We start from the raw sequence: 15,330 nt of genomic DNA, 5'->3' as shown, positions 1-15,330 counted from the left end.
AGAGAGAGAGAGAGATCAATCTTCCATCTAATGGTTCACTCCCCAGTTTGCTGCAATGGCAGAGTTGTGCCAATCCAAAGCCAGGATCTAGGAGCTCCCACATGGGTACAGTGGCCAAAGGACTTGGGCCATCTTCTACTGCTTTCCCAGGCCATAGCAGAAAGCTGGATCAGAAGTGGAGCAGCTGGCAATCAAACTAGTGCCTATATGGGATGCTGTTTGCAGGCAGCAGCTTAACCCACTAGGCCACATTGCCAGCCCCAATCCAGGGATTTGTGAAGGGAAAAGGTCTATTTAGAATCATTACTGGTAAAGTGCACTGCATTAAATATACATTATGTGTATTTGTTAACTTTATTTAGTATAACCTTTAATAACAACATAATGTTTATCTTTGATAATCATTTATTTGAACACTCTTAACATTTCTTTTTACTTTTACACTATTATTTTAAAAAATCTGTAGATAATGCTTTCGTTAAACCAATGATAACTTCTGTTTAATCTCTGCCACGTAATATAGGTGGGTGCATTTTCCTATGTATTTCCATTTTTACAGGTTTATTCCTCCACAGTAAAGCTGGTGTTTTCTTGGTTAATGTATTTATTGTTATTTATGCATTCTATCATATTCTTTTTTTCCCACTGTTCAGTGCAGAAGGAAAGTACAGGTTTTTTTTTTTTTTTTTTTTTTTTTTTTTTTTATTATTATCCCCCAGTTTGTCAGTGCTTATTTTAGGTGTTTAATGCTAGTTTATTTATTTATTTTCTTTTTAGATTTTTTTTTAATTTATTTGAAAGCCAGAGTTACAGAGAGGCAGAGGGAGAGAGAGAGAGACTCTTTCATCTGCTGGTTCACTCCCCAATTTGCCACAATGGCCAGAGTTGCACTGATCCAGAGCTAGAAGTGAAGAGCTTCTTCTGGACCTCCCATATGGGTCCAGGGGCCCAAGGACTTAGGCCATCTTCTACTGATTTCCCAGGCCATAGTAGAAAGCTGGATTGGAAGGAAAGCCACTGGGACTTGAACTGGCACCAATATGGGATGCCAGCACTGAAGGCAGTGGCTTTACCTGCTATGCCACAGTGCTGGTCCCAGTATACTAGTTAATTAAAATGGAAAATATGGGGCTGGCTCTGTGGCTCAGTGGGTTAATGCCCTGGTCTAAAGCATTGGCATCCCATATGGGCACCGGTTTGAGATCCTGCTGTTCCACTTCTTCTCCAACTCTCTACTATGGCCTGGGAAAGCAATGGAAGATGGCCCAGGTCCTTGGGCCCCTGAACCCATGTGGGAGGCACAGAAGAAGCTCCTGGTTCCTGGCTTCAGATTGGTGCAGTTCCAGCCATTGCAGCCAATTGGGGACTGAACCAGCAGATGGAAGACCTCTCTCTCTCTGCCTCTCCTCTCTCTGTGTAACTCTGACTTTCAAATAAATAAATAAATCTTTAAAAATTTTAAAATAGAAAAATAAACATAAAATTTGTTCTCATGGTATATACAGAAATGAATGATGAATTTGGCACAATTATGCATCATTACTGTCATCTATCATAATGCAGTTTGGTCTCTTGTCTTTCTGTTGCTATAGCAAAATATATATTTGTTACATGAATTGAGTTGAAACTAAGCACAATATGCTACATTTTTGGGGTCGTGTTGTCTGAAACAGTCTAAATGTAGATGATGTACTGAGCAGTGTTTTAGTGCTACCTATGAAGTAAACACTTAGCATTCCGCAAGTGGAAGAGTTACCTAGTGCTAAAACACAAATCAGTTAAGTTTGTTTTTGAATTGTTAGAGTAATGGAGTCCTTAATACCTTTGAGAAGCTGAATTGGATTCTGGAATAGAATAAGGAATGTGTGAAGAATCTACTGGAGGCTTATTTATTTATTTATTTATTTGGCAGGCAGAGTGGATAGTGAGAGAGAGACAGAGAGAAAGGTCTTCCTTTGCTGTTGGTTCACCCTTCAATGGCCACCACGGCCAGCGCGCTGTGGCCGGTGCAACATGCTGATCCAAAGCCAGGAGCCAGATGCTTCTCCTGGTCTCCCTTGCGGGTGCAGGGCCCAAGGACTTGGGCCATCCTCCACTGCACTCCTGGGCCACAGCAGAGAGCTGGCCTGGAAGAGGGGCAACTGGGACAGAATCCAGTGCCCCGACCGAGACTAGAACCCGGTGTGCTGGCACCGCTAGGTGGAGGATTAGCCTGTTTAGCCACAGTGCCGGTCTGCAATACTGACTCTTGAATGGGCAATGTTAAGGAGAAGTATGTAGAAGCATTGAGAATAAAAGGCAAGAAATCATCAGTGAAACTGCAATGGGAATGAACAGAAAATAATTTCCAGGAAAACACCATGCATATCATTTCCAATATGTCAGAGAAAAAAATATATTAAAAGACAGGGCAGACATTTAGCTTAGTGTTTATGATGCCACCTCAGAGTGTCTATGTTTGATTTCCAATGCCGGCTCTAGTTTTTAGCTCCCAGATAATGCAGACCTGGGGAAGCAATGGTGATGTCACTAATGAAGGAGGCCTAGATTCCATTCCTCAATCCTGGCTTCAGTCCTGCCCCACCTCTGTTTGGTGTGGTTATCTAGGAAGTGAATTAATGTGTCAAAGCTCTCTATCTCTCAGTACATCAACATTTTGCTCTATCAAGCTAATAAATATTTTTAAGTAAGAGAGAAAATACAGGTAAGACAAAGAATACAAATTAGCTTTTGCCCTTGTCTATGATTATTCTACTGATAAACAATTGAAATAACTGCCCAAAACATTCAAATGATAAACATTTGAAATAACATTATACATAATTAAAGTGAAAGCAATGGAATTATTTGCCCAAAAAGAGAACCTGGGAATGTCTGCAGTACAATCTGCATTTGTGACTCACTGAGAAAAATGCTTAGAGATTTGTTTAAGAACCTGCAATAGTCACCAGAATTGTAATCCAGCAGGCTAAGCCTCCACTATCAATGCTGACATCCCATGTAAACAAAGGATTTGAGTCCTTGCTGCTCCACTTCCAATCTAGTTCCCTGCTAATCTGATTGAAAGAGCAGTGAAAATGACTTGAGTATTTGGACCCTTCCATCAATATGGGAGACCCACGGAGTCCCAGGCTCCTGGCTTTGACCTGGCCCAGTCCCAGCCATTGTGGGCATTTGGGAAATGAACAGTAGATAGAAGATATATCCTTTTGTCTCCCTGTCTCTCCCAATCTCTGTAAGTCTGCCTTTCAAATAAATAATCTTAAAAAATAGGCCAGCGCCTCCACCTTGCGGTGTAGTCAGTATTGCCCCTCTTTTAGCCTGCTGTGCAATTCCCCTTGACAGATGTGGCCTTTGTGATTTGAACCTCCTGTTTCCCTCCAGCTTGGGCATTTCGCACAGCCAGTAGATAATGGGTTTGACTCTGTTGAATGCTCTGTGTGGCTTTCTAAACACTCAACAAGTCTAATGTAAAACCATATCCTTCCTTTTTCCTTCATATTCATACACAACTGTCAGTGTTTGTTTTGTGACAGAGTTAACATGTTGACTGGAAGTGTAATGTTACAGGTGATGATAGCATTTGAAGACCTGGCTGTGTACTTTACCTGGGAGGAATGGCAGAACATGAACAATGCTCAGAAAATCCTGTACAGAGATGTGATGCTGGAGACCTACAGCAGCCTCTTCTCCTTGGGTGAGTGACACCCATCACATTCCCAGTGATAACATTTTCTTGCTATTTGACAAGCAAGGGAACACTTTATAATGTTTAATATTGGACAGGATTAGAATTTGAGTCCATGAATAATCTGAATATCTACCATCTAACAAAAGATTCAAATTGGAACATTTGTTGCATAGCTCCTTAACCAAGCTGTAGTCCTTCAAATAACCCAAGATAGTGATTTTACAAAGTCTTACTTTGTTTCCATTAATAGGGCACTGCATTACAAAACCTGACTTAATCTTCAAGTTGGAGCAAGGAGAAGAGCCATGGATGGTGGACAAATGCTTGCATCAGAGCCTTTCAGGTCAGTCTGCACATAAGAGACAGGGAGGCCAAAGCAGAAAGTGTGTATATGTTGACTAGTAGTCTTTCCATGAAATTTTCTCAAGCCTTACTCCTGCTGACAGCTGGTTTTGTGGATCAGACACAGGCATTTAAAGATACCAGTATCTTTTCTAAATTTTGTTCTTAGTGAAGATGTTCTTTGATTAAAAAAAAAAAAAATCCAGTCATTTCCTGATGTTACTAAGGCTTTTATTTAGGTTTGATACATTCCCCAAATTCTAACTTGTCCTTATCTATACTTTTATACCTTTTCCTTCATGCACTTATTAGTTCCTTCAGTGCTTGTTAGTTAGGCAACATACAGAAACTTATTTTTTTAATCTTAATGTTTCTGGTCTTTTTTTCTTTTTTTGACAGGCAGAGTGGAGAGTGAGAGAGAGAGACAGAGAGAAAGGTCTTCCTTTACCATTGGTTCACCTCCAATGGCCACAGCACACTGTGGCTGGCATACCATGCTGATCTGAAGCCAGGAGCCTTCTCCTGGTCTCCCATGCGGGTGTAGGGCCCAAGGACTTGGGCTATCCTCCACTGTACTCCCGGACCACAGCAGAGAGCTGGCCTGGAAGAGGGGCAACCGGGACAGAATCCGGTGCCCCAACTGGGACTAGAACCAGGTGTGCCAGTGTCACAGGCAGAGGGTTAGCCTATTGAGCCACGGTGCTGCCCTGTTTCTGTTCTTTTTTTTTTTTAAAGATTTATTTATTTATTTCAAAGTCAGAGAGAGAGAAGAAGGAGAGACAGAGAGAGAGAGGTCTTCCAGCCACTGGTTCACTTCCCAATTGGCTGTCATGGCTGGAGCTGTACTGATCTGAAGCCAGGAGCCAGGAGCTTCTTCCAGGTCTCCCACATGGGTACAGGGGTCCAAGGACTTGGGCCATCTTCTACTGCTTTCCCAGGCCATAGCAGGGTGCTGGATCAGAAGTGGAGTAGCTAGGACTTAAACTGGTGCCCATAAGTGATGTTGACACTGCAGGTGGTGGCTTTACCTGCTTTACCACAATGCCAGCCCCCGGAAACTTATTTCTAACTCATTGCTCAGATTGAGTTCCCTCTCATGATTTTGCCCAGGCATAGAACTTGCTCAGGACTGAATCAATAAGTGTGAACTCTCTTTTTTAGTCTCTTTTTTTTTCCCTCTGTGCCTCTCAAATAAATAAGAAAATTATAGTCTGTTGGAAACATTTGAGGAGTGAGCCTATAGTTGGCAAACCTCTGTTTCAGTCTGTCTTTATCTTTCATTCTGTCTCTCTGACTCTCAAGTAAGCAAATAAGTAAATGCTAAAAGGTGGTCATGTGGCCGGTGCTGTGGTGCAGTGAATTAAAACCCTAGGCTGAAGCACCAGCATCCCATATGGCCACCAGTTCGAGACACAGTTGCTCCACTTCCAAACCAGCTCTCAGCTATGGCCTGGGAAAGCAGTAGAAGATGGTCTAAGTCCTTGCACCCCTGCACCTGAGGGAGACCCAGAAGAAGTTCCTGGCTCCTGGCTTCAGATCAGCACAGTTCTGGCCTCTGTGGCCAATTGAGGAGTGAACCATTGGATGGAAGAGCTTACTCTCTCTTTGCCTCTCCTCTCTCTTGTAACTCTGACTTTCAATTAAATAAATAAATCTTTAAAAAAAAAATGGTCATGAGTAAGCCTCTGTGTTGTGACATCATAAATTATGAAGCTAGGAATGACACTGTGGTGCAGTGTGTTAAAGCTCCAGCCTGCAGCACTAGCATTGCATATGGGTGCCATTTCAAGTCCCAGCTGGTCCTCTTCTAATCCAGCTCTCTGCTAATGTACCTGAGAAAAGAGAAGAGGTTGGCCCAAGTCCTTGGCCCCCTGTACCCATGTGGGAGAAAGGAAAGACACTCCTGGCTCCTAACTTCATCTTGGCCCAGCATTGGTTTGTTGTTCCCATATGGGGAGTGAATCAGCATATGGAAGGCTTCTCTCTGTCTATCTCTTTCTATAATTCTAGCTTTCAAGTAAATAAAGTAAATCTTTGAAAGAAAAGAAATCATAAACTAAGCATGAACTTATATAAAACATGAAAATAAGTGATCCTAGACTCACCAAGAAAGTAATGCGCTTTTGAGACCCAAGCTCAAGTAGCCTCCTGGGTTTATGTTGAGTGGCTTAGATTTTGTTAAGGGTGGAGTTTGAAGTATGATTTCTCTCTTATTTTTCAGTATCATTGAAAAATAAGCAAATAAAAAGATAAGAAAAGCATAGGAAATGATGCTTTCAGTGAAAATAGGAGGCAACTGATTAAAAGCATCTAGAAATTCAAATTATCACACAGGAATGTTTACAGAAAGAATCGAGAGGAGGTAACCAGCACTGATGATTTCAGAATGAGCTAGAAAACACTTTTCAAAGAAGATGAGCACATCCCAGTTTGCAGAAACAAATTCTTCAAACTGATTGGGAGTGTTTAACTAAAGTGGTATATTGGGACTTTTCTCTACCTGTTGTATTTCTGAGAGGCTGAAGGTGTTGGGTGTCCTTAGGAATTTGGGGAAGCTGGCATAGAGTAGAGACAAAGTAGTTTTTCATTTGAAAAATCCCACAAATGATGTTTACCTAGGAAGACTGAACATGAGACAATCTTAGATCCAAATCATACTCCTGAAATGTTGTCCTGCTTAAAGTACAGGCACATTTCACTCTTCTCCACCTGCAAGTAAATGATCAGTAAATCTTTTTCATGTTTATGGTTGAAATATCGGAGAATCAAAAAGCACACATTTTTTATAGAAATAAACTGGAGAAAAAGGACAGGGGAAAAATGGTTGCTAGGTAGTGGGTGAATATTTTTATTAAATATTTGTCCATTCTTTAAAATATTTTATAATTATTTCATCTTTGTGAAAGGCAGAGTGATAGTGAGAGAAGAAAGAGAGAGAAAGAGGCCCTCTATTAGCTCACTTCCCAGATGTCTGCAACACTTAAGTCTAACTAGTCTGAAACCAGAGCTCTAGAATTCCTCTAGTCTTCCCTGGTGTCTCACAGGTTCCCAGGCACATGAAACATTATCTGCTTCCTTCCAGTTTACATAGGCAGAGATCTGTACTGAAAGCAGAGTAGCCAGGGCAGGCATCCCACTCATCATAGCACAAACGTCATTCTACCATCCTTGACAAATTCCCATAGTAAAAAGGATCAGGTTTGAACATTGGGAAACCTCATGGTATATTAATGTATTAAGGAGAAAAACCATATAATGGTCACAAATAAGTACCTCATACTGATTCTGTGAAAATCTTATGCCACTTGGATAACAAGTAACTTCATTCTCTTTACATGAGTATGCCAGGAGAAACAGTAACATGTGATTCAGTGACATGATTGCTTTTTTCTCATTTCAGTGGTCATGAAAATGGATGACCTGATTAAGATCAACCTGGAAAGTCAGGACAAAAATCTGAATCAGGATTTTATGAAAAATAACAAGACATCAGCTCACAAGAGAGTTGAATTAAGAAAAACCCTTAGTTTAAATTCAAGCCATATTCCAACAATGATTATTAAAAAGGGAATCTATTCAGGATTGAATCCTGAGGAATGCAATAAATGTCACACTGTGTATCCCCACAGTGGGCCTGATCAACTACAGGCTGGAGAGAAATTTGATAACACTAAGATACCTGGAAAATCTCTTCACTTCTGTGAGCCTCTTAGTCAGTATGACAATATTCACATCATGAAGCAGCCATTTGGACCCACTGGACAAGCAAAAGTCTTCACAAGAAAGATGTTCTGTAAATCTGAGAGGGTTCATATGGCAGAAAACTGTAATAAATCAACTGTCACTTTTGGAAAAACAACTCAAATAGAAAAAGCTATCCATGAAAATTCTAGCCTCAATATGCATCAACAAACTCACACAAGAAAGAAATTTTATAAGTACATTAAGTATGTTGAACCTGTCATTCACCAGTCACATCTTACAATAAATCACAGACTAAATACAAGGGAAAAACTTTACACATGTAACCCTTGTGGAAAATCACTCAGTATTAATTCACCTTATGAATGTAATGACTCTGGAAAAGACTTTGGACAAAAGTCAGTCCTCAGGAAATGTCAACAAATTCACACAGGAGAGAAATCACATGAATGTAGTGATTGTGGAAAAGCCTTTACACAAAAGTCATACCTCATAAACCATCAGCGAATTCACACAGGGAGAAACTTTATAAATGCCTTCATTGTGGAAGAGGCTTTCTGTGGATGTCAGCCCTCATCATACACCAGAGAATTCACACAGGGGAGAAACCTCATGAATGTAATGACTGTGGAAAAGCCTTTGGACGAAAGTCAGACCTCATCATACACCAGCGAATTCACACAGGGGAGAAACCTCATGAATGTAATGACTGTGGAAAAGCCTTTGGATGCAAGTCACACCTCATCAGACACCAGCAAATTCACACAGGGGAGAAACCTCATGAATGTAATGACTGTGGAAAAGCCTTGGGATGCAAGTCAAACCTCATGAAACATCAGCGAATTCACACAGGGGAGAAACCTCATAAATGTAATGACTGTGGAAAAGCCTTTGGACAAAAGTCACGCCTCATCATACACCAGAGAATTCACACAGGGGAGAAACCTCATGAATGTAATGACTGTGGAAAAGCCTTTGGACAAAAGTCACACCTCATATACCATCAGCAAATTCACACAGGGGAGAAACCTCATAAATGTAATGACTGTGGAAAAGCCTTTGGACAAAAGTCACACCTCATCATACACCAGAGAATTCACACAGGGCAGAAACCTCATGAATGTAATGACTGTGGAAAAGCCTTTGGACAAAAGTCACACCTCATATACCATCAGCAAATTCACACAGGGGAGAAACCTCATAAATGTAATGACTGTGGAAAAGCCTTTGGACAAAAGTCACGCCTCATCATACACCAGAGAATTCACACAGGGGAGAAACCTCATGAATGTAATGACTGTGGAAAAGCCTTTGGATGCAAGTCACACCTCATCATACACCAGCAAATTCACACAGGGGAGAAACCTCATGAATGTAATGACTGTGGAAAAGCCTTTGGATGCAAGTCATACCTCATGAAACATCAGCGAATTCACACAGGGGAGAAACCTCATAAATGTAATGACTGTGGAAAAACATTTGGACAAAAGTCAGACCTCATCATACACCAACGAATTCACACAGGGGAGAAACCTCATGAATGTAATGACTGTGGAAAAGCCTTTGGACGAAAGTCAGACCTCATCATACACCAGCGAATTCACACAGGGGAGAAACCTTATGAATGTAATGACTGTGGAAAAGCCTTTGGACAAAAGTCAGGCCTCATCATACACCAGCGAATTCACACAGGGGAGAAACCTCATGAATGTAATGACTGTGGAAAAGCATTTGGACAAAAGTCAGACCTCATCAGACACCAGCAAATTCACACAGGACAGAAACCTCATAAATGTAATGACTGTGGAAAAGCATTTGGACAAAAGTCAGGCCTCATCATACACCAGCGAATTCACACAGGGGAGAAACCTCATGAATGTAATGACTGTGGAAAAGCCTTTGGACAAAAGTCACACCTCATATACCATCAGCAAATTCACACAGGGGAGAAACCTCATAAATGTAATGACTGTGGAAAAGCCTTTGGACAAAAGTCACACCTCATCGTACACCAGAGAATTCACATGGGGCAGAAATCTCATGAATGTAATAACTGGCAAAGCCTTTGGACACAAGTCACACCTCATCATACACCAGAGAATTCACACAGGGCAGAAACCTCATAAATGAAATGACTGTGGAAAAGCCTTTGGACACAAGTCATACCTCATATTACACTAGAGAATTCACACAGGGGAGAAACCTCATAAATAATGATTGTGGAAAAGCCTTTGGCCATAAGTTAGGCCTCATGATACATCAGCGAAATCACACAGAGCAGAAACCTCATGAATGTAATGACTGTGGAAAAGCCTTTGTATGAAAGTCACACCTCATATCACACTGGAGAATTCACACAGGGGAGAAAACCCATGAAAGTAATGACCAAGGGAAAGCCTCTGGATAAAAGTCAATCCTTTAGAAACATCAGAGAATTCACACAGGGAGGAAACCTCATGAATGTAATGACTTTGGAAAAGCGTTTTGACAAAAGACAAAACTCATATCACAGCAGAGAATTCACACAGGGTAGAAAACTCATGATTGTAATAACTGTGGAAAGCATTTAGCCATAAGTCAACCCTCATCATGCATCAGGGAATTCACACAGGGCAGAAACCTTATGAATATAATGACTGGAAAAGCCTTTGGACAAAAGTCAAACCTCATAATGCACCAGAGAATGCACACAGTGTTGAAACTTCATGAATGTAATGACTGTGGAAAAACTTGATTTTAACTTCCAACTCCAAATGCATCAGAGGATTCACACAGGGAAATAACCTTATAAATGTAATGACTGTGTAAAAGCCTTTTTCTATAAGTTATATCAAAACAGAATTCACACAGGGCAGAAACCGTATAAATCTAATGAGTGTGGAAAAGCCTTTATAAATCATATGTTGTAAGTCATAGCTCATATCACACCAGAGAATTCACATCGGAGAGAAACTTCATGAATGCAATGACTGTAGAAAAGCCCTTGTCAATAAGTCACATCTCAGAATGCGTCAGAAAATTCACATGAAAAGAAACCTTTTGGACATAATGACTTGGAAAGCTTTTTCCCATATTTCAGCCCTCATTGCACATCATCTAATTCATATGTGGGAAAACACTTTGTATATAATGCATATGGAAAAGCCTTTATCCATAAGTAACACCCCATAAAACATCAGAATTCACATGGGGGAGAAACCATATGAATGGAATGAGTGTTGGAAAACTATGCCAATATCACACAATATAACATCGAGAATTTATCACATGGTGGAAATCTTGTAATACATGTGGGAAAGCCTTTTGTCAGAAGGAATACCTCATAACACATGTAGTTCAAACAAGGGATAGAACTTAAGAATATAATGAATGTGAAGGACTTTTTCCAAAATCAACATAACCATGTGACAGAGCCATTTGCTGGAAATTGCATCCCATACAATAGGTACTCCCATAAGGAAGAAAGGTTGGGACCAGCGCTGTGGCACAGTAAGTTAAAGCCCTGACCTGAAATGCTGGCATACCATGTGGGCACTGGTTCTAGTCCCGGTTGCTCCTCTTCTGATCCAGCTCTCTGCTATAGCCTGGGAAAGCAGTAGAAGATGACCCTGCACCCATGTGGGAGATGCAGAAGAAGCTCCTGACTCCTGGCTTTGGATTGTGGCAGCTCCAGCCATTGCATCCATCCAGAGTTAGGAGTTAGGAGTCTCCACTCGGCTGCTTGCCTGATGCAGACACAAGCTGGCACAGATGTTATGTATGTCCAAAATGGCTCCTGCTCTATCAGCTTGCATGTCTTTGTGAGGTGATTGGAGAGAGAGAAACATGTCTGTACTGTCCCTTTTTTCTCTCTCTCCTCTAGTTTGGCTGGCACACTTTCCCTTGGATACTTAAGCCTCATTTCCTCTAGTTTCCTGCCACATTTTTGCCGGTGGCTCAGGCTACTGTGGTCTTGTCTCACCTCACTTTCCAGTTCTGGTGCATAGGCTCTCAGCTGTTGGAGTCGTGATCCGTGGGCACCATGCCATCCATGTGGGTTCACTGCGTCCCTCTAATATCAGTAGAATTCCCTCTGTCATTTTTTACCTAACTCTTCCCTGAGACTACTCTATTTCCACTTTTTAAAAACTATTTTCTCCTGGGCTAGAGCAGTAAGCTCCCTCCCTACTCCACCATCCAATTATTAGCCCATCTCTATATGATTATGACTCTGTTTCTGCCAAATTACTAATTTATATACCATATAATCAAAATTAAATGCCTTCCATGGAGTGCATATTTATTTTGTCATTTACTACTGTCACCTGCATGTGTAATGAGTAACCTGATTTGTAACATTCCTAACACAGGGAAATGATGGGCCCCATGGTTTGATTTATAATTGTGTGGTCATCTACTCACTCTAAATGCTGGAAGTTGTCCCAGCAACTGTCATGTGTATAGGATTTGAGTACATTGCCGTGCCAGCACCATCATGGTCATCAGCATAGGATACATTCTTAATGTTTCTAGATGCTCCTGGAACTTTAAATTATTTTCTGATTGTGGAAATTTTCCAAACTACAAGTCTATATCATACTGTAATTTTTCCAGTTTATTCCAGACTGTTTTTTCACCAAATATTCATCCACATATTTGTTTTTAATTATGGCTCACATTAAAATGACATTGTTACTAAGGGCAAGACAAAGTTTTAACTTCCATGTGCATCAATTTTCTATATTTTGTCTTTCATTTTATTAATTTCATCTGAGTATGTCAATATCCACATGGAAAGCAATCTTAGCACTGCCAATGTATGATGATTCTTTTGGGCACTTATATTTTCATGTCATGAATGCACTAAATAATGTTCAAGTTGTCTTAGCAATCTCCATCTTTATGGCCTATCAAATAATTTTAGAACATTACATTCTTTTACACTTTCAAGGACACTTTTTTATAGCTTCTTTATATTTCGAGAATCAAAATTGTCATTCTCTTTAAAATTTCCATTCATTAGATCAAGACAATTTTATCTTGGTTTTAAAATTACTGAATTTAATGGCATAAACTTTCTTTGATTTAAGAAAGCACAGATTTTCTGTATTTAAATGTGTATTGAGGGCTACTTTTATTAATATCTGTTACATCTCCTTGTAACCTTATTCCTGCTTCTACTAAATTTACCATTTGTACACACAACTATCAATATAAAACATATATTGAAATGAATACATTTCTCTATTTTTCATGTTGATTCAAATTTATTATTACCACCTCAATAAATAATAACCTAATTTGTGCCAATTCTAGTGCAGGGCACTTCAGGCTACCATGATTTATTTTATCATTGTAAGGCTATCAAATTCTGGCAGATGTCCAAATTTTACTTTCACAGTATATGAGAACAATTTAGGGCCAGTTCCATCACTCATTAGCAGGAGATTTCATTCTTAGCTTTATAGACATTCATGGAACTTGAAATTAACCTTTAATTATGAAAATTTGTTAATTTTTAAATTCACTGGAGTCACTCTTTTGCACAAATACTTTAGTCTAGACCAATCCTAACCCTATGAATCTGTGGCCATGGTGATTTAATTTTTATTGTAAGATCATCATCACCCCCAACATTCTGTAAGTTGCCTTCTGGAAACTGTCAGGTACACAGTGTCTCAGGGCCATTTTAGCCAAGGGTAATAATTCTTTCTCCTCAATGTAGTATATATATGAATATATGTAACATATATAACATACATATATTTTATTCATAGATAAATTTGCCACTGTGTTTCTAGATACTAGTATATTTCCTGAAAATTATGTGGGAAAATAGTGGGATCTTAATGTTATTTTTATCCCAGAATTATGTATGTTTATTTAATTTTAGAGGCTGGTAGACTTGGAGAAACAGAGAAACAGACTTTATGAGCTACAACTTGATGGCTTACTCTTCATTCTTGTAATTTTCAGAAACTGGATCATTACAGAAATCTGAGTATTCTTTTCTGATGATAAATACATTATACAAATTTCAAAATGTTGCTCTGTGTACATTTATATTACAAATTATATATATGTGCATTTACATTGTAATGTCATAAACACACACACACATATATTATATATATAAACACCTTTAAAATTCTCCTTGTTATTGGTATAAATTTTTTGAATTTTAAATATTTACTTCCTTTTAAAATTTTAAGTAATATAAGTTTGATATATTTCATATATACAGACTAATGAATGTAAGTGACACTTCCCTCGATACCCTCCCTCCCACACACACTCCAACCCTTTCTCCTCTTCCCTCTCACATTCCCACTTAACTTTTACAAAATGATTGTATAGTTAACCCTACACTAAGTAAGAGTTCAACAAGTCAGCAAATAGTATGAAGGAAAAAAATAAATTAAAAAAAAATCACTGTTCCTCAATGGAAAAGACAAGTGCTCTAAACAATCAACAAATCTGAAAAAGTGTATCTAACTCCAATACATTACATTTTAGGTACTCTATTAGCTACCTCAGATCAGGGAAAACATATGATATCTGTCTTTTGGGGACTAGTTTATTTCACTAAGTATAATGATTTCCAGTTTCATCTATCTTGTTGCAAAAGACAGGGTTTCTTTTTCTTTTTTTTTATAGCTGAGTAGTACGCCATAGTGTGTATATACCATAATTTTCTTATCCAGTCAACAATTGATTGATATCTGGATTGTTCCCAGACCTCAGCTATTGTGAATTGTGCTGCAGTGAACATGGGGTTATAGACAACTCTTGCATATGCTAATTTCTTTTGGTTTGGGTAAATTCCAAAGAGTGGGATGGCTGGATCATATGGTAGGTCTGTAATCAGATTTGTAAGATATCTCCATACGGTCTTTCACAGTGGCTTGCACCAGTTTACATTCACACCAACAGTGGACCAGGGTAACTTTTTTCCACATCCTCATCAGTTTTGTCATTTGTTGATTTTTTTTGACAGGCAGAGTTAGGCAGTGAGAGAGACAGAGAGAAAGGTCTTCCTTCCATTGGTTCATCTCCCAAATGGCCACTATGGCTGGTGGGCTGCAGCCAGTGTGCTGCAATGATCCAAAGCCAGGAGCCAGGTGCTTCCTCCTGGTCTCCCTTGTGGGTACTATCCTTTCTTCCCAGTTCTGACACTTAAAACTGTTCCAAACTATGGGATTTGATTCAATGCACCAGGTCTTTTTTTTTTTAATGTTTAAATAATATTTTTAACTTTGTAGAAATTTGCACTTTCTTTTTTTCACTTTTTTTATTAAACTTTTATTTAATGAATATAAATTTCCAAAGTACGGCTCATGGGTTACAATGGCTTCCCCCTCCCAAAACTTCCCTCCCACCCACAACCCTCACCTTTCCCATTCCCTCTCACCTTCCAATCACATCATGATTCATTTTCAATTCTCTTTATATACAGAAGATCAGTTTAGTATATATTAGGTAACAATTTCAACAGTTTGCCCCCATATAGCAACACAAAGTGAAAAAAAAAATACTGTTGGAGCACTAGTTATAGCATTAAATAAGAGTGTACAGCACATTAAAGACAGAGATCCTACATGATATTTTTTTAAAAA

At 39.3% G+C, this 15,330-nt stretch overlaps 1 protein-coding gene across 1 annotated transcript in view; it reads left to right on the top strand.

Annotated features, from left to right (window-relative positions):
* LOC133755116 (zinc finger protein 271-like) overlaps positions 1–13,819 on the top strand; it is a 51,637-nt gene extending 37,818 nt beyond the window's left edge. The window contains 5 exon segments of the mRNA XM_062185392.1: positions 3,571–3,697; positions 3,942–4,034; positions 7,434–8,249; positions 8,252–9,789; positions 9,791–13,819. Coding sequence (XP_062041376.1) covers positions 3,574–3,697; positions 3,942–4,034; positions 7,434–8,249; positions 8,252–9,789; positions 9,791–9,865 — 2,646 coding nt within the window. The 5' untranslated portion in view covers positions 3,571–3,573 and the 3' untranslated portion in view covers positions 9,866–13,819.
* The last annotated feature ends 1,511 nt before the right edge of the window (positions 13,820–15,330 follow it).

The sequence above is a fragment of the Lepus europaeus genome, unplaced genomic scaffold (assembly GCF_033115175.1).
Source record: "Lepus europaeus isolate LE1 unplaced genomic scaffold, mLepTim1.pri SCAFFOLD_3_1, whole genome shotgun sequence".
NCBI lineage: Eukaryota > Metazoa > Chordata > Mammalia > Lagomorpha > Leporidae > Lepus > Lepus europaeus.
This window is presented reverse-complemented; position numbering and strand designations above follow the sequence as displayed.